The 20,182-nt window shown below is 42.0% G+C and overlaps 1 protein-coding gene across 1 annotated transcript in view; it reads left to right on the forward strand.

Moving 5' to 3' along the window:
• The first annotated feature begins 843 nt into the window (after positions 1-843).
• The window catches only part of uba7 (ubiquitin-like modifier activating enzyme 7), a 37,790-nt gene continuing 18,451 nt past the window's right edge, over positions 844-20,182 (forward strand). The window contains exons 1-21 of the mRNA XM_071895190.2: positions 844-1,042; positions 1,131-1,299; positions 2,412-2,546; positions 2,768-2,874; positions 2,972-3,062; positions 3,241-3,367; positions 3,614-3,711; positions 3,812-3,961; positions 4,273-4,437; positions 4,620-4,736; positions 4,852-4,932; positions 5,539-5,694; positions 6,518-6,683; positions 7,252-7,448; positions 7,741-7,805; positions 9,618-9,828; positions 12,272-12,346; positions 14,084-14,285; positions 14,387-14,478; positions 17,289-17,381; positions 17,950-18,141. Of these exons, the coding sequence (XP_071751291.2) occupies positions 996-1,042; positions 1,131-1,299; positions 2,412-2,546; positions 2,768-2,874; positions 2,972-3,062; positions 3,241-3,367; positions 3,614-3,711; positions 3,812-3,961; positions 4,273-4,437; positions 4,620-4,736; positions 4,852-4,932; positions 5,539-5,694; positions 6,518-6,683; positions 7,252-7,448; positions 7,741-7,805; positions 9,618-9,828; positions 12,272-12,346; positions 14,084-14,285; positions 14,387-14,478; positions 17,289-17,381; positions 17,950-18,141 (2,736 nt within the window). The 5' untranslated portion in view covers positions 844-995. The remainder of the gene's footprint in view (positions 1,043-1,130; positions 1,300-2,411; positions 2,547-2,767; positions 2,875-2,971; positions 3,063-3,240; positions 3,368-3,613; positions 3,712-3,811; positions 3,962-4,272; positions 4,438-4,619; positions 4,737-4,851; positions 4,933-5,538; positions 5,695-6,517; positions 6,684-7,251; positions 7,449-7,740; positions 7,806-9,617; positions 9,829-12,271; positions 12,347-14,083; positions 14,286-14,386; positions 14,479-17,288; positions 17,382-17,949; positions 18,142-20,182) is intronic.

A 20,182-nucleotide genomic window follows, 5' to 3' on the forward strand; every position in this document is an offset into this window, starting at 1 on the left:
GTTCCTCACACACACACCACAATGGGCTTAGTGGTTTGCTGCCTTAAAACTTCCTCTGCTTATGAGGGGAATGATGTCATGATGAATCACTTCTCGTCACTTCCTGAGCATACAGCACTTTCTTTTGGATACATATTCCTTTGATTACATTGTAATATTCATCAGACAAATTATGATGCATGAGTATGTTTCATAATATGAATGTGGTTTTAGCAAGTTCACTGCACCTTTTACACACCTTGGCTTTTAAGAGGCACTCCGTTTTTTTCTTTTATTGTGGTTCAAAGGGCCACTTTTGGTGTATATCACATTATGTTTGGGTGTACCATCAGGGACATGCTAAATTATATTGATACCTAAAACATTAGGACAGTGGTTTCCAAAGTGGAGGCTGTGGACCTCTAGGGCTCCTTGAAGAGGCTCAATGGGGTCTCCAAGTAAAATATGGAATAGCTAAATTTCATTTTATTTCATTTACTGAAATTTACCACAATGAGAGAATGAATAATAATCTATTCTGATCAGAGGTTTCACTCTCCCCACTGTTCTCCCCGCCTACAGTAAAGATCCTGGACTAAATAATGTCTAACATTAAAAATCTCCTTAGATAGGGGTCCCTGGAATAAAATCTTATCCAAAAGGGGTCTGCAGCTAAATGTACAGTAGACCTTCATGGGGTTCCTTGACATGAAACACAAATGGGAAGACTTGCATCAGAGTACAATGAGCAGTCCTGCCTCGCCCTCTAGTGGCCAGTAGGAAAGCTTTCCTGGGACGGTTGCAAAGTATTTGGAGAGAAACGAAAGTGAAAATATTTATTTTACTATTAACGGGTTTGACAGGTTGTCACACAGGGCAGAGTACATTCTGTCAGCTGGACATAATCATAAGTAGGGTGAGATAGGGTTTGATCACAGCTGGACCCTTCAGTTCTCTCACACAGGACAGTGCAGTAGATATTATCAACAGGCATTTATTCACTGTAATTGCACAACATGTCAGAAATCGGTGAAATCGACGAGGGATTTTACTCTCGACAGCTGTAAGTATTATAATAATCATGCATATTACTGAGTGATTAATTTGACTGTAGCCACTGACCACAGGCCTCCTGGTCCTTTTACCTGCAGGTATGTTCTGGGTCATGAGGCGATGCGCCGGATGGGGACAGCCAGCGTCCTCATTGCGGGGATGCGCGGTCTTGGCGTGGAAATAGCCAAGAATGTGATCCTGTCTGGAGTGAAGTCTGTCACTATCCAGGATGAGGGCCTCGCATTGTGGACTGACCTGTGTTCCCAGGTAGCCAACAACGTAACATCGGATATAATAGCATTACTATTATATCTGATGTTAAGTTGTTAAAAAATACACTAATAGTGTATGTTTTATAGTGGTTTTCAGATTTTACTCATAGACGATGTTTCAGTTTCAGTTTCAAGTTTATTTGACATTTACATAAAAATGCATTGGGATTATTTATCTTAGAACGTTAGAATAACTTCCCATTGAGGTAATGAACCTTTAATTTACAGTTAACAGGGTAATAACCCTGTTTTTTTCTTTTAGTTAACAGTGTAATAACCCTGTTACCTAGCCTAATACATTTCACATTGATGTAATAAAAGTTACAAAATAACTAATTCCTGTCAGCGACTAATAAAACCTTATTACATTGCTGAGAGGGCTGAAATTTTCAGTTTTCAAAAATGAAATAAATTAACTGATAATAGGCTACTTGTAGTGAAAGTACAGTAGATGAACTGTATTGCTCTCACACCAAACGCACAACTGTCGACATTCATACATTTGCTTAACAATGATTTACATTACAAAAAATTCAACCTTCCTGTCAATGGAATAAAACCCAAGAGCCTAATGTAATCATTCTATGTTGTGCCTTCGTGTGCAACGGCTTTTCCAATGCGCACTGCTTTGGGGTATTATGGTATGCACTGGTTAGAGCCCCAAGTTACCCTGCACATGGGAAATACAGTGTGCGCTCATACACCAGGCAGTACGGTAGATGTCAAACAGGCATCAACCTCTCTAGATAATACTTTCATAGGCTGCTGCGAGGAACATTCACATACCAGGAAGTAGCTTGGTGATTTCTCAACTGTAGTGGCTGAGTAAAGGCGTGAATCAAATGCTTTGTTCAGCGATTCTCTTAGTTCCAGCAACACTGTGCTACAGCACTTTGAGTGTGTATAAGTCAACATATAGTTTCACTCACTCCAATCATACCCCCCACCCCCCCTACCTGCACTTGTTACATAAATGGGAAATGTATTACATTAACAGGATTATTACACAGTTAGCTGTAAATTGTTAGTACGTTAATGGTTCATTACACTAATGGGAAGTTATTACATGAACATTTCTAACACACAACTCACGCTTTTCCCCTGCAGTTTTTCCTGAGTGAGTCCCATCTTGGGCAGAACCGAGCCACAAGCTCCCTGGCCCAGCTGTCTGCCTTAAACCCCCATGTCCGTGTGTCTGTCCACACTGGACCAGTGGATGAGAACCTGCTGCTACAGTTCCAGGTAGAGACAATATGCTCAGACAGCTAATAGTGCATAACAGTTTGCAGAAGATACCCACCAGGGTTGAGATTACAGAATCCATTTGGCCTTTATCCAAAGTGCCTTACAGTACCAGAAATGGTCATGTGTAATAGAGAAGTGCTTGGTAAAGAATCAAGAGCCAGACAGAAAGCTTGTGGCTTAGATTCATGTGATTGAGATGCTTGACTTTGCTGTGTCAGGTGGTGGTCCTCACAGATTCTTCACTGGATGATCAGAAGTGTTTTGGAGATTACTGCCACTTGCATGGAATCAAGTTGATTGTGGCAGACACCAAAGGACTCTGTGGGTAAGGAGGCGAGGCACACTATCTGAAATTGATCAGATGTTCTTTTTTAACAATGGTGCATTAAGTAAAGAGGCAAAACATTGTGGCTCCTTTGCAGTCAGTTATTCTGTGACTTTGGGGAGGCGTTTGAGGTCTTGGACAGTGATGGGGAGACGCCTGTGTCAGCCATGATAGATTACATCACCAAGGTAAAAACTTCTATTTTGGTCTATGTTATTTGTAAGAGAGACCTTTCTGATTAAAATTGTTGCAGAAATAATAATTCCAAACCAAATCATCTTTGTTCTAACAATCAAATTGTTAAATGTGTAGGGGATAAGGTCACTTGAACATTACCACTAGAACATTTCTATCACGAATCCTTAGGCGAATCCTGGAGTGGTGACTTGTGACCAGGAGCATGGCTTTGAACATGGCTGCAAAGTTTTCTTCTCTGAAGTCCATGGCATGACAGAGCTCAACAGCATTAGTCCTGTGGAGATCAAAGTCATCAGTTAGTAATCAATTTTTAAACTGTTACCTTAAGGCTTTTTTTCCTTCTGTAGATTGAACTCAGAAGAAAGTGACAGGAAAGATGGGAAATAGATACAACATAGTCATGAGTTAGACTCAAAGCCACAAAATATAATTCAACTTTGTCCACTTGTCCAAGGAGCATCCCTAATTTAAGTGGAATAGTTATAATGAGGATGATTCCACTTCTCACTATTTGTGTCTAAATGTTTACTTCTATCACCAGGCCCTTATTCTTTCAGCATTGCTGATACCTCAGGCTTTTCTGAGTATAAACGGGGTGGCATAGCTACTGAGGTTAAACAGCCTTGCATGCTCAACTTTGTAAGTATCAACCTTTTTGTTGTTTTGAGATGAAATATTTTACCTGTTGAAAGACTGTACCCACTGGTGATTAATATAAATACAACATAATACATTATAGAAACCACTGGATGAGGCTTTATTGGACCATCAGCTGCTGGCAATGACTGATTTTGGAAAAACAGCAAGGCATCAGACCCTGCACTTGGCTTTCCAAGCCCTCCACAGCTTTGTGAAGAAAGAACGACGACTTCCTAAGCCCAGGTCTCAGGTCAGTGGAGATACACAAGATGTAATGGTTGATATTCCATTAATATTCCAAAAACACATAGCATAAATTAATTTTGTCAGGTATTGATGTTATTGTATGATCATTTAAGCGATCAATAACAGAGTTGTGTTTCTTTTATGTCTCCCTTCAAATTCACTTTGCTGGTTAATTAATTTTGCCTGTGTTACTCGTGCCTGACGAAGATCTCTGTGAGATTGAAACGTTGCCTTGCCATTAAAATTATTGGGAGCTATCAATACAGTGTGCGGATTCTATCTCTTTCTCTCTATCGGTGATTAATCCCCATACAGTCAGATGCAGAAGTACTGCTTGAGATGGTGAGAGAGCTGAATGCAGCTGCCCAGCTGGAACAGCTGGATGAGGCTGTGGTGCGAAGCCTATCCTACACAGCTCAGGGAGACTTGGCTCCTATCAGTGCTTTCATTGGAGGACTGGCTGCACAGGAAGTTATTAAGGTGAGGTGAAAGGTCAATGCCTGTAAAATTAGTTTCATCTTTCTTTTGATAAAGCATTTTAACACTGCTGTTATAACGTTGTATACTATTACTTGTAACATACTGCCAGTGGTGTGTAGCAGACTGTATTTTGTTTTGTGTGCTTTTTCTTACCCTTTCTTATCCTTCTTATGTCCCTGAAGGCATGCAGTGGAAAATTTATGCCTCTTCAGCAATGGCTGTATTTTGATGCACTGGAGTGCCTCCCTGAAGATGTTGATGAAGAGGAGGACCAACTGACAGAGGAGTCCTTTTCACCAGTAAGTTGCGGCATTTGATTAGGAGATTGCATAATTTAGACTGTAAAAACAGTCCATCAAACAAATATGTGCCATCTTTGGATGGAATTTAACCAGTTTATTGTCTCTGTGGCAGAGAGGCACAAAATACGATGGACAGATTGCTGTGTTTGGGTCGACATTCCAGGAGAGGCTCGGGAGGCAGAAGTATTTCCTGGTGAGGGCAGGTCTGCTATTTGTCCAGCAGGGGGAACACTCTGCATGGGAAAGCAGGAGCTCCATCTGTGTTTTCCTTTGATCTCTGCTAGTGTTGATAACGGCACATGCAGGAAACAGTTGTGATTCAGGTGGCATTTCCTGTCAGCGTTGAGCTCTGGGTGTGCAGAGACCAGTCAGCCGTGCCAAGCCCTTTCCCTGTTTCCTCTGCTAGTGTTATTCTTGCCGTTGTTTGCTTGCTTTAGTTTCTCTCTCTCTCTCTCTCTCTCTCTCCTCTCTCTCTCTCTCTCTCTCTCTCTCTCTCTGTGTGTTTGTGTGCGCGTGTGTGTGTGTGCATGTGTGCATGTCTGTTGTTTCAATTGAAGAAAGTGTATGAAAAGCATCAGAGAGTGAAAGTTGTAATGTGCAAAGCTGGCTCATTATATTTCTGTAAGATACATTATAAACAACAAATTCAGTATCAGTTTCAAATAACAACAAATACAACAAATAATAACTTGCAATTCCCAGCTATTTTAAGAACCTAATTTAGTGGCCTTCACTTGCAATGCATGAACTGGTGCTGTATGTTTTTATGTTAATGCATCCTTTCTTGTCATATTTCTAGGTCGGAGCGGGTGCTATTGGTAGTGAGCTTCTTAAAAACTTTGCCCTCATTGGTCTTGGTGCTGGAGAAGGAGGGCACATCACTGTGACAGACATGGACTCCATAGAAAGATCCAACTTGCACCGCCAGTTCCTGTTCAGGTCTCAAGACATTGGGGTATGCTCGGTGCTTTATTAGATCCACAGTGTATCACCTCCTCCAACATTCATCATATTAAGTCTTTCTCATCCAATTATTATGTCAATATATCAATTGGGAATGTCTTAAGCCCTCTCATCCTTTAGGTAGCTAAGAATCGTACATATGTTTCTAGTTCACTGGTTGTTGCTTGACCTGGTGAAGTGGAAGGGTCAAAGGGCATTGCTAATGGGACAGGTTGGGGGTTCACATATTCTGCCTATCTCAGATTCCACATAGCGACCATGTTCATATTCTGTCTCATGCTTAGTAGACGATTTCCATCTAACATGAGTCTTTCGTTTTGCAGTTGTTTATGTTTGGATTATATCAGACAGTTGATACGCCATGAGTAAACAACTAACAACCTTTGTGAATTAGCTCACTCTTAAGTCATCTAACTCATAACTGAGTGTAGATCTAACTAGCAGTCTGGGTATGTTGACAAAACTCTTCCGTACTGAAATACAGAAGAAAAATGTGCTCACTGTACTGTTATATAACAGAAGAGCAGTGAGCCACTCTAAATATGGTGGCTCTGCAGTAAAAGTAAGGAACAATAAAGACCAAGTATAATTTCCCTTGAATCTGTTTATTACTATTGTATCAAAATCTGAACAACTGGAATGAAGAATACCCTTCCTGTTGCATAAATATTGGATTGTCCTTATCCCATTATCATGTATTTATTCTTGAAATCAATCTTGTCTCCATTCCACATTACTCCATGTCTTTGATTTTGCCTACTTTGTATACATACTTTCCAGACACATTTCCCATTTGTTCACTCATCCATCAACAGAAACAGAAATCTGAAGTTGCAGCAAGGGCAGTCCGAGCGATGAACCCACAGATGAACATCACAGCTCACCAGAACCGCCTGGACCCAGACAGTGAACAAGTGTATAGTTACGGCTTCTTCTTGGGTCTCGATGGAGTGGTTGCAGCCTTAGATAATGTGGAAGCCAGTGAGTATCTCATATACACAACACCAGTGAAAACAATTGCTTTTAGCAATGACATTTTATTTGCACCACAACCACTCATTCATTGCCAGCAGCTCCTGATTGTATCATACTATCACCATTACCAATGTTGCTTTTGTTCTCATCACCACCAATGATTATACCATAGCACTGACTGTGCCTATGTAAGTACAAATAAGTACGTAAAGTCACTTTTTCACCTTTCTTCGTGACAGGATCATGCGGTGCATATATTAGTACAAATGGCAACAGTATCAGTGCAAATGAAGTTCCAGTCCATTAACAGCTAACTAGTGAGAAGCTCAGATGCAATTATGTAACAGATCTTTCATAGATAGTTAAATATATAAATATTCAGTAGGTTGGTGGAATGAAGAATGCATCAGGCAATACCACAATACCACAGTTTGCATAAGTAGTTTATATCTCCTGATGAAGGGTGAATTCTATGATTGCAATTTGAATATCACTGTTTAATCATTATCAACCAGCACCTCAGCATTTTTTCTCATGTTACTGTTAGCCAAATGAAAGATTCTTTGCTGCACAGGAGTCTATCTGGATGGGCGCTGCGTTCAGCACCAGAAGCCCTTGCTGGAGGGAGGGACCCTTGGAAGCAAGGGCCATACTCTGGTGGTGGTGCCTCACCTGACGGAGTCCTATGGACCGGACAAATCAGGCTCTAAAAATGCCATCCCACTGTGCACGCTCAAGAACTTCCCTCACCGCATTGAGCATACTCTGCAGGTGAGGCTTTGGCGAGCAGTGTAACTGTGTTCTCCAGTTTTCTGTTCATCTTGGCAGTAGAGGGACGGGGATGTAAATATAGATTTATTTTATTTTACTTCATTAACCACATATCTTGTTACTAGGCAATACTTTACTTAATGTATGGCTGTGATGAAAATGTAATTAATGTTATAATAACTAATAATCACTACCATTTGGTGGATCCTATTATCCATAGCACTTTGTAATAACATGTATACATATTTAATTGTGTTCGCTTAAGACTAACATAGTATTTCCATTCTTTTAGTGGGCCAGAGACCACTTTGAAGGACTGTTTAAACAAACTCCGGAAAATGTGAATCTCTACATGAGGTAATGTTACATGATACCCTTCTCTTCATATCAATGATATCCTCATGTGACTTAGCCTTTTACTCCGTAAGCGTTGCCTCCAACAAATGTGAGAAACAACATGTGCCAGTCTGCTGTTGTCACACGACGACCGGTCCTTGCTCCCTTTGCAATGCTTCTCCCGTCTCACAAAGCATTCCACCAGCCCCGCAAAAGGTAATGAAGTGGTTAAAGCTCATTATTTCGTTTTTATAAACAGTCAAGCATGCAGTTGGCTCATAGCAGTAAACTGACATAAAAACAGGTAAAGATAAAGTCAGACAGATAAACTCTCTCAGCTAATTAGAGGGACTTCTGGCTCATAAAACAAGCAAATTAGATTACTGCTGAAAAAGTAGTATTTCATGTTAAAGGGCTTCTTCAGTGACATAAATGTAGACTTAACTCAAAGATCTGGAATACTTTACTGGACATATTTAATTCTTATGTTAATATAGTATAATTTATACATTTTTTTTTTTTTGGAACACCTAACACACCTAAAAACACCTAGAAAACACCTAGAAAACACCTAGAAAAACACACAAAAAATTCAGGGAGATTCCAAAACATTGAGCTAACTACAAAGCAATGACCTCATTATAATGTAACAAGATGTCGGTGACAGATGCAAGTTTCCAGGCACAACCTTTGTCTGAGCTTTGAGTCTCGGAGCCCTCCTAATCCAGCCCTGTTTTGAGATGTCTCTTAGACACTCTGTTTGTCTTGGTGAGATTTGATATAATCCCCCTAAATGGCAAAGTGTTTACTCGCTTTCTTGTGTCTTCAGAGAATAGCTACAACCCTAACTAGAGTAGAAATGATGCTTTCCCGTCCACACAACCACCCAAATCTCTCTTACTTGTACAACATTACAATGATGTTTAGGAGTAAGAACATCTATTATGCATTTAGGGATGCTCTGTTAACCAGAGCCCTATCTCCACACTTTCTCCAAAAGCCTAATGGAAGTCATGGAAAGCATGGATGTGAGCTTTTATGTGGCAGATAGACAAGAAAGTCTGGAAAACAAAAATCACAATATATAACAATAAGGTCCTTCATTATTCAAGAGTAAACAATTTCCTTTATTGTCAATGCCATCTCTGTCTTAAGTTTAGTTACCAGTCAAATTTTGTGTCACAGTTGATTGGGTCAGAGTTACAATTTGTTTCGTTATCCTTACACCCAGCCATATACAGAATTATGCTTGTAAATGTTCCTGTACTTTCTGTTTAGCCTCCAAACTCAACACGTCCTTCCCCTTGCTATGAGCCCTCTGCCAAGTTTCAAAGGAAGCCTCCTGACCCACTCACCTTCTCGCCAGCAAGACTACACCCTGACTGACAAAGATCTGTTTTAGTCATTCTCCTCCATGCCTGATAATATCTAAGAGCAACCAAATGTTTAGCCCCTAAAGAATCTCTTCATTTTCTCTGTCCAAGTCATTTGCGAGCAGGGCTGCATTGGTTTTGCACAGTTCAATTGTCAGCCAGTTACCGTTGGAATTTAAAACAAGCCCTGCTCGAACAATAAAAGTCAATCCTTTCATGCTGGAGGTCAAAACTAGGAAGGAGAGAATGTATGATGTTGTTATACCAGGAGACTTTCAGATGATGACTCATCCTGTCCACCCACCTTACATCATTCTTCTTTATGTTATTGTTTTGTTTTCATATTTTTCTTTTTTCTTCGTCTCTCTGCCCAGTCAATAAGCATTATATACATGCCCATTAGGTCCTCTTTAACTAATGGGGAGTCATTAAATGGAATTTGCTGTGCTGCTTCCTGCAGGGACGCAGGGTTTGTAGAGCGGACGCTGGGCCATGGAGAGGCCGAGGCCCTGGACGTCCTGGAGGGGGTGTGGAGCAGCCTGGAGGGCGCAGGAGCTGGAGGGAAGCGTCCAGCATACTGGGAGGACTGTGTGGCGTGGGCACGCTGCAAGTGGGAGACTCTGTATAACAACGATATCCAACAGCTTCTGCACTGTTTCCCTCCTGAACAGGTAACATAACACTGGTGTAAAAATCATCAATCACTTTCTCTGGAATCAAGTAACATAGACCTGTAGTTATATTTATGGACACACGGGGTCACTGTTGTGTATGTAACTTCTTTTTGTTCAGAGATATGTTTTCTTATGTCTATAATATACCAATCAAATAAACACTGTTTTATCACATTAGCAAGCACAGTTAAAAGACTCACTGTTGCATTTTGTCACATTTCTAAGGCTTCATGCAGTAATGCAGCACATCAGTGAAGACCGTTTCCCCAGTCTCACACTGAACCACTATGAGCCTAGATTGAAATTTGAACCACTGAAAGCTATTGCTGATAAATATCTCTGAGGGTTTGTAATCTGGTGAAGCATGCAGACAGAGTGATGTCACATGTCGCTGTCACACCTGGGGGGACGAGGCAGAGATTAGTTTCAACCCAAACAGACCCTCACTAACCCCCAGTCCCAGCCCAGCAACTGGCCCTGTCTAGCATGATTATCCCTGTTAGGGTAATAGAAATTCCTCTGACTGAGACTGATTTCATTCCATTCATGTCTGGTTAAATCTTTATTGTAGGGAGTGTGGCGCTGTGTTAAATGCAGCAGGGTTTTTCCCTCTATGTCTGTGAGGAGAAAGATGACTTTTGGTCAACCCACAAAATGTCACAATAATTTTGTTTAGCCTAACAATCAAAACAGAAAACAAAACCAAAATACTCCATGGCAGTTGCTGTTATAGTTTTTGGTTCCTTCTTTTTTCTTTCTCCTTAGTTCTCTTTCACCTAGTAATCTTTGTGGGAGAGTTTATGGTTTCAGACTGCTCTCTCTTGGAGAGTCACTTTCGACCGCAGACTTTCTGAGGAAGTATGATAAGGCTGCTAAAGGCCAGTTAACGCAAATTGACAGTTAACAGACAAATACCTGACCATGTTACAGACAGACCACCACATGTTTGACATATAGGTGCTGTGCTGGATGTAAGCCTCCCCTTAGACATGAGTGGTATTGCATGTGTATTTTGGCTTTTAAACATAGAACATGTCGGTGACATAGTCAGACAAGGATATTGAGAAACAACATGAAATCTTGTAAGACAGAGAATGTGTTGGTGAACTGGCCATTGATTATTTTATTTTTTGGCGTTTTCTGCTTTATTGAATAGTTTAACAGCGGAGAGAGACAGGAAAGAGGGGTGAGAGAAAAAGAGATGACAAAGGTCCTAGGCCAGATTTGAACCCAGGACATCATTTGTACACGGTGACTCAGTTGGCCATAGCCAGCTGAGTCACCATGATGCCCTAGTCTAGTGATTCTACTGTAAAGAAACTTGCAGTCTGTTGTCTGTTGTGGAGACTCAGACCAGTGTAGGACATGGATGCAGCTAAAATTTAGGGATTAAAGGCCTCATATTGTAGATGCTAGAAATAATCTTTATATACAGTATATCTGTTGTATTTTTCTCCGGGCCCATTTGTAATAAACTGTAAACTGTGTCAGTGGCTCCCTGCCTGGTCATGAAATGACAGAGAATTAAGATAACAGAGGTAAGTGCAGGTACTCTATCCTGGATGGTATTTTTGGGGATTGTAGTACATTTTCTAATCCAAAACATATAGCACTGCTGTGCTGTGCAGCTCATTTAGTTAAATTCAGTCAAACATTGTATGAACTCATAAAGTCAATCTATGACTCACTGACACAAAATTAAAGTCTTGGTTCTCTAGTTCTAGCTTTGGGAGAGTCGTCCATGTTCACAATACTGATTAGACTGCTCTAGGCCATAAGAATAGCATGCAAATTCTTAAATTGACTGGTTTTCCGCTTTAAGGCTGAAGTGTTAAGATATTTTATTCATGGCTTTCTTGACAATGACCCTGTGTTCCACCCCTGAGCCAACAGAAGCCTGATTTTGAAAGGGAGAGTGCTGTAGATGCCCTTTGGCTGCTGTAGAAAGCCTCCCTGTAGTGAAGACTGATGTTGAGACAGACAGACAGACACCGCCAGTGAGGAGACTCCCTCTCTTTCCCAGCATATGGACCATTTGGCAACATCAAAGCTCTCAGCCCCTTTGTTCCTTTATCAGACATACAAATTGTGTAGTCAACACACACCTGATAACAATATTAGCCCTGCTGTCCCGTGGGAATGTTGGAGGCCTCCTCGTATGTCAGATGGCTGTTAAGGGGTATTTCAGTGGATTTATTGACCTGGCGTACTAACTGTATCTGAAATATGATGTAAGATCACTGTGTACTGCCACTACAATCACATTCAGTGTTTATGTTTATAATATAAGAATGGTCACATGTTTTTTTGTGAGGGAAAAAGTCTTTTGTCTAGGACAGATTAGATGGGGAAGTTCCATGTGAGTTTGAATCACGCTTATAGGGCACTTTTCCAGCTGTTGATCATTGTGATGAAGGGGTTTTCTTCTGCTTCTCCTCAGGTGACCAGCTCTGGTCTGCCATTCTGGTCTGGATCCAAGAGATGCCCTCACCCACTGACCTTTGACCCTAACAACGTGAGTTTTACACAACTAGTCTCTGTTCCAATCCGGTTCTCTGTCTGTCCTGTGCAGTGGTAATCCTGGCAAGGACACTAAAACAGTTAAGAGGAATGATTGAAAATGCCCAAATTTTTGGTGACGACTGCTCACATTCTGTCATTATCTAGTCTGATAGTGGCTCCTCCTCACTGTGGCCATATACTGGATTCTTATCTGAGCTGTGAATGCCACTTACATTATGGACAAAGAGAGGCAGATAATTATCTGCCCCCATCACCACCTCCCTGCACACATTCACATCCCCCATACCCAACCACTTTTATACATATACTCACATGGAGTAACAATAGAGCCATTACAGTGACAATGACTGTAACCAAGAGGTTATAATGGTGATAGTAGTGTGAAATTGACAATTCCCAATGGCCCATCACCTCTCAAAAGTTTTGAAGCAATCTCTGCTCTCCTTTCTCCCTCAATCATCTTTTCTATCTTCTCTGCAATTACTCTCTTCACAATTCTTATTTCCTCTCTCATTTTCTGTCTTTTCTTTGCTCTTGAATGATCTTCTTCTTTCCCCCCTCTATTTGTGTAAAGTGTTGTCACCTTGCCTCTCTTTGTCTAAGCTTCCACCTCTTACAGACAATGATAAAATTACAAATGCCAGGAATTTAGCTATCTGTAGGCTCAATGCACCTCAGTAGTTTCCTTCTAGAGCAAATAGTTATCAATTTTTTCATACCAACCACAAATCAGTTCAGCAACTTTTCTGAAACTGTCATGGTGCTCTTATACATTCAATTAGAGAGAGCATCTTTTGAGTTCTGCATGATGAATCAAAACAGATTTAAGTCACTTTAAAGTAACAGACTGCTCACAAAACCTGAGGTTGTTGTTCCATGTTGAATATGTACTCCAAAAAAAAATACTTGGTGAAAAATGGGTTATTTCTGCCCAGCACAGTTGGGTTGCCTAAATGTTTTTTAGACAACTCTCAGGCTAAAGGGCCAACTGAAAATCACATGAAAGTAGCAGGAATTATCCTTCAACTCTGAAATATGGTAGTATATCAGAAAATATTTGAATCACGCATGTCTAGCATTTGCCCTACAGGTTGCCATGTACCCTAGCAGTTTGACTACATTTCAAACGCTTAACACATTATATGTTGAAATTAAATAATAATTTGATATTGGTTGCAGTTAGAAATTCAGTTATCAAACTAAAAGGTCCAGTGTTATACTGGTTGATCTCACTATGGCACCTGTATCGAGAAATATTGGCAAAAGTAATTGAAAAACATTTGTTAACAATTTTAACATGTAATTGATTTGTTTTGGAAATGGAAGACTGGAGGTGGAAAAAGTCCGGATATAAAAAAATACACAGATAACAATAACCCAGCAAACGATTAGAAAGCAACACACTGCTAGTCAAAATTATCTTTTTGGGTAGTACAGATAAAACATGTCTTTCACACAGCACAACTGTGCTGTTTAGATGCTATATGGACCCACTGTTGGGTCAATATTTACCAAGCTTTTTTTTTTTGTCTGTGTGCTCAATGTTGTGTTAACAGTCTTTCTACAGCCTCTGTCTTCTGTATGCATGTGGCAAGAAATACCCTGCAACTTGTGGTGTCATGACAGTGGATTTAATGTCTTTGTTTGTTTTGTTGTGTTTATACAGTAGTTATGTATTTAAGTCCAACCTTGATAGATGAGTGGTCATTATTTATTAATTGTCTTGTAGACTACCCATATGGACTATGTGGTGGCAGCAGCGAATCTGTTTGGGCAAATCTATGGGATCAATGGGACAAGAGACTGTGCTTCTATCAGGCAAGCATTAGAGAGGGTCCAAGTACCTTCTTTCATCCCCAAGTCCTCTGTGAAGATCTATGTCACTGACAAGGAGATGGAGGATGACAAAGAAAAGGGAAGTGACGATGCCAGTGAGTTATTTTAATCGACTGTTACCTCTTCGTTATTCTCTCACTTTCTTCTAGCATGTCTTTTGCCATTTATTTTGACCATTTCTCTGTCTCTGCACCAGGCAAAGCCCGACTGGAGGAGTTGAAAGAAAAGTTGGCCTCACTCTCACTGAATAACTTAGCCATGCAGTTGCACCCCATCGACTTTGAGAAGGTAAGGTAGGAGTGCAGTGATACCTCTACTACACACACTGCAAATGCTATAAGCCACAGACAGAGTGGCGGCTGGGTCTTAGCAGGGAACCACGCTCAAATCTGTGGGTGCCTCAGAATGTTTTTTCTCATCCTCAGTGACCCAAATCTGTGCTGGTCCCCAACAGACTCATGAAACAAAGCTTGCTTGTATTCTGTCATCTCTGTTACAATGTCTTGGGCCTGGAAGGTATATTTTAGAAGTGCTCATCCTGTCTGAAAAAGTAGTGAAAAGAACAGAACAGAAAGTGAACAGTGTGGCTAGGCCTAAAGACTACCATGATTGCTTATCTTGATTTACACAATTTTGACACTGGGAAAATAGTAGTGGCGACCAGCTTCCCAGCCCTCATGGCCCGCAACAGTGATGTGAAATACGGAGGCCGTTGTGCACTCCCTGATTAAGTCTCAAGACCCTCTGTAAACTTCAATATCCAAATTTTGGAAGAGTTAATTGTCAGTCTACTTTATTCAGTTTTAGTCCCTTTGTGTATTGTTTGATTCCTAGTAAAAATGGAGAAGAAAATGGCTTTTCAGAGTGTTTCCAAGCACTGGTTTATTTCTGGTGAGGCCTTCCATTTGGGAGTGACACTAGCACACATTTGGTGAAATGCAATTTTACCCTACAACTAGGGACACTCTGATTACTGCTGTGTGTTTTGCACACTGTCCCTAACCATGACAACCACATCTTTGAAGTGGCACACTCTGAGCCCTGAAGGCAGATGCTCCTCCATAACACCTCCATTGTGCATCCAGTCACTGTCACACACTCTCGCCTCCCACTCTTTCACACCCCCTCTCAACAATTTATCACTCTCTGTCTGGACATTAAATCAGGTTTAGAGCTTTGTTGACATCTTGACATTGTGTGTGTGGCTAAGAGAGGTAGGCAAGTAATGAAAGTACATCCATCCATCCATTTTGTAGCCGATTATCTGGTTCGGGGTTGCATCGGCAACAGAGCAGTCCAGCATTATTTTCCCCAGCATCTTCCTCTAGCTCCTCATGAGGCATCTCCAGGCGCTCCCAGGCCAGCTGGAAGATGTAGTCCCTCAGTCATGCCTGGTAAATCTCCAAAGGGAGGCATGCAGGGGACATCATTACCACCTCAACTGGCTCCTCTCGGTGTGGAGGAGCAGCGGCTCGACACCGAGGATTTCTGAGCTTCTCACTCTGTTACAAAGAGCAAGGCCAGCCACCCTGCAGAGAAACCTCCTTTTGGCCACTTGCATCCGCAATCTCATTCTTTCAGTCACTACACAGTGTACGTGGTCATAGGTGAGAGTTGGAATGAAGATCTTCTGGTAAATAGTGAGCTTTGCTTTGTGGCTCAGCTCTCTCTTGAGCACTACAGTCCGATACAAAGCCAGCATTACTGTAGCCAATGCATCTAACCAGCACAATTCTTTTTACCCTCACTTGTGAATAAAACCCCAAGATAACTGCACTTCTCCACTTGGGGCAACTGCTCACCTCTCACCTGGATGCAACAGGCCACCTTTTGCTGGGAGAGAACCATGGCCTCAGAATTGGGGGTGCTGATCCTCATCCCGGCCTCGTCACACTCATCTGCAAATCACTCCAGAAATCACAGTCCAATGAAGTCAGGACGACATCATCTGCAAACAGCGGAGACGCTACCCTAATGTCCTCGAACCAGACAATATGAAATTATTACTGTTGCAAAACACCTGAAAACAATCACACAATCGTGTTCTATATTTCAAGTCACAGAGCGTCCCCATTTGAAGTTGTTATTGGACTTATGTGATAGTCATGGATTGTCCATCTTGAACACCATATTCGAACACAAGGTAAGTGTACATGGTACCAGAGCACCTTGGGTCAAAGGTTGATTGACTTTGTAATTGTTGTGGAAGTGGCTTCAAGAAGCTGTGGTAGAAGGTGGTTGGTGCTTGTCATGGCAGCAACCCAAGAACCCATTGGTGGACAGAAAAAGACTGAAGAAGGAGGCCCTCTGGGCCTGGTTGGCATGGGGGCTCCTGACTTAGCAGAGAGGTACTGGCAGGCCAGAAAGGCTGCAGCTGCAGTAGATGTACAAGCAAAGGAACATTTTTTTCGGGCAGCCTCAAGGAGGTTCTGGAAAACCATTCGGTGACTGAGGAAGGGATGTAATGAAGGTGTATGAGGTAAGTCAGGTACATATCAAATATCATCTTGGATAAGAATGAGACCCTCAAACTACCAAGCTCCCCCTTCTCTTCATTCTTATTCCTACGTGCCCAGGTCATGCTGCGGATAGATGGAATGTGTGTAGGTGGATTCCACAGGCATCAGGTTGCCAGCATGGAGCTACCTCACAACCCCTGAAGCCAGCCCTGAGTGACAGTCGCCTTGCTAGCCTTTGTAGAGCCGCAGTAGCAGAGGCATGACCTCACTGGCCATGTCGATCACAGCAGAAATCTGATTTTCACTGCATTCTAATGGGGTGAACAAGTCATGTATTAGAGTGATTAAAGTGACACAACAACAAAGGCTTCAAAGCTCAACGCAGGCAAGCTGAGCATCACATCATTGGGCATGTCTCTCATATGGCTGTACACATGGGTCTTGCCTCTCAGTAATTTGTTCAATAATGCAGTTGATCATGAATGTGGAGTTTCAAACCTCTTTGTTTATGAGGCTTACTAACCTTGTAATTGCGTATTCATTTAGTTTTTCATTTGTGATAAGGTGTTACTAGCCTTTGAGCCTTTGTAGCATGTCATCAGAATAACTAATGTATGTTTATCATCCCACCTGGTACAGGATGACGACAATAACTTCCACATGGACTACATTGTTGCTGCTTCTAACCTGAGGGCGGAGAACTACGACATCCCTGCAGCTGATCGGCACCAGGTCAAGATTCTCGTCATGTGCATCATCTAAACAATTATTTGAAAACGGAAAAACATATAGAGGGGAAAAAAACAGAGGTGGGGGGTGGGTGAATTAACAAGAGGGAAAGCAAGAAAATAGCTCAGACCTTCCTCCTCCCTTGGGGTAGTGCTTTTAGTTGGTGCTGCACACACCTGCCCTAAAGCCACAGAAACAGCCTCCTCACCTTTTGTTCCCGAGGCAGAACTAATCACGGCACTTTACCTGTCGCCTGGGAGGTGACACCTGAGCCAGGCCTTGTACCAGGCCCTGCTGCAGACAGGCTCAGCCAAGACAGATGGAGGGTGGGGGGATGGGTGTTGGAAGGGGAGACAAAGGGGGTTCCACTTGTGTACTCATACTGAGATTTTGTACATGTTGCATCTTGTTTGTGGATGACGTTACCCTTACTTCCCATTTAACCCATGTTGTCATACAGATCTTTCACAGACATACAGTACTCAAAAGCACAAACAATATATCTACCATACAAACCCTAGGTAACTTGCACTCCTTTTTAAAAGTTATCTTTCCCCTGTCTCCTTTACAGAGTAAGCGCATCGCTGGGAGGATCATCCCAGCCATAGCTACCACAACAGCCGCAGTGGCAGGCATGATGTGCCTGGAGCTGTATAAGTTAGTGCAGGGTCACAAGAAGATCAGCTCTTACCGCTCAGCCTACATCAACCTGGCTGTCCAGCTCTTTGTCCTGTCCCAGCCGTGCAGGCCCCAGCACTTTACTGTGAGTAACAGCTCTGTGCACCCACAGCCATTTTTAATTACACTCAATGATTGTGTCAAGTTTAGAGGGAAGTTCTATCTAGCAGTCAGTCACACAAGGCACTTTATACAGCCTGACAGACTCTTACTGTATATACATCCGTAACTTAAGCATGTCTACTTTGGGGATAAATCTATTCAGTCTTCTGTAGAATTACATCCTTCCTCTCTGGGGAGCATTAAATCATGAATGAGTGCCCTCAGAGTAAGAGACCACAGCTAAATTGTCAATCCCTTGCATATAAGCCAAGTCTTTAGTCAGCTCAGTATAATCCACAGGGTTTTGCAGCCCAGGTAAGGCAGTGTGTAAATGTACACGTCCACAAACAGACCATGTCTGCAGCTGTGTTTGCACAAATCAAGTGAATTCAATGCACAAAGGCAAATATAATTCAAAGCAAAAAGAAAGAGGCTTGTTCTCTAAAGACAGAGCCCCTTTAGGCCCAAATCTACCCTAGCTTTTGAAGTAATACCAGGTTAATGGTCCACAAACTGTTATACTGGCAAAGCTTTAAAACATAAATGTGAAATGGCTACCAGCCAGATTTGAAAGCCAAACAATTCATGGGGTCATGTTTTGGGTGAAAGCTTGAGAGCGTACCCAGTGCAGTAATGTTGCTACCTCCTTACAGGCCTGACTGCTTGTCCCTTGATAGTTCACCTCTGGAAGGGGTCAGACTTTAGAGCTGCCTTTGCCAGCTCTCTCACTCGGGGCACCGAACCCCTGACAGACAAGGGTCATAGGGGGTCACGTAGTGGGGTAACTATGCCCCCCGGGACGTGAGGGTGCAGCGACAGGGGCTCTGAGACAGTACAGGTCTGGTTTCAGCTATGGTTACAAGCAAAAATGCTGCAGCTGCATAAGAGGGTACTGTGATGATAGAGGCAGCTGTGACTTTGTGCTCAATGCTGAGGCCCCAGGCCGCCTCTCAAAACGGCAGAAGTGCACTCCTCACCCACACAGACCCTGGGATTCTCACAGTCTTCGTAAACCTTTAACAACTATGGGATAACTATGAGAATCATCACAGGAATATGGCAGATCACTTTGTCAATCAAAGCGTTTGCACATACTTCTTCTTTTCATTTATTTCTGCCTTCTCAAAAGCTTCTACAGTTTCCTGGCCTAAACACTTACAACTTTGTCCAAGCAGCATGGAAAGTTTGATACACTCAGTGACTGCAAACAGTCATACTGACAGAGCACCTGACATCATCACAGCCTGAGGATATATAATGTGAATGTTGAATCTTTTGGCCAGAGGGAAGGGGAGACATTAGATTTTCCAAACCCAAACTGTTTCAGTAGGGCTTTACTTTTTGCAGCTTCAGCATTTAAGCTCAACTCTATTGAGCAGAGGAGCCAGAGCAAAGACAGGAGGCCACCAGATGGAAAAGGCTTGGCTGAGGTTCTGGGTGGGCGCTTTGGGGGTGAGGGGAAAAATCTTGGAGGGTTCAATATGGGCACTGATGACTGAGGAACACACACATGTAGTTACAAACACACAGAGAGAGAGAGAGAGAGAGAGAGAGAGAGAGAGAGAGAGAGAGAGAGAGAGAGAGAGAGAGAGAACACAAAGAATGGTTGGGTGCCAAACATATCCAGACATCTGAGTGGGAGATCCTCTAATGTCTCTGCCAAGGAAAATATTACTGTCAACAATCTTCACGATTAAATTACTTTTATCTGTGATCCTTCTAGAAAAGTCAGTCCTTCAACACAAATGGCGAGAGACATAGTCTGTTTCTCAAACATATTCCCCTTCCCCCATACAAATGTTCAAGTATGAGTCTCATTCTAGAAACACATTGCAGAGAGAAAGGAAAACGGAGGGAGGGATCAAATGGCATCAATTATTTCAGTACATATGGTAACTCACAAACTGTATGTTATATAGTACAATGAATTTCTTGAATATCCAAGTTGAAATTCTATATCTGGTATCTAAAATATAACCAGATGGACCCTGCTAGTCCTTTGATTCCACAAGTGCAACATATGC

This window comes from Centroberyx gerrardi, chromosome 5, assembly GCF_048128805.1.
Source record: "Centroberyx gerrardi isolate f3 chromosome 5, fCenGer3.hap1.cur.20231027, whole genome shotgun sequence".
In the NCBI taxonomy this organism is placed as follows: domain Eukaryota; kingdom Metazoa; phylum Chordata; class Actinopteri; order Beryciformes; family Berycidae; genus Centroberyx; species Centroberyx gerrardi.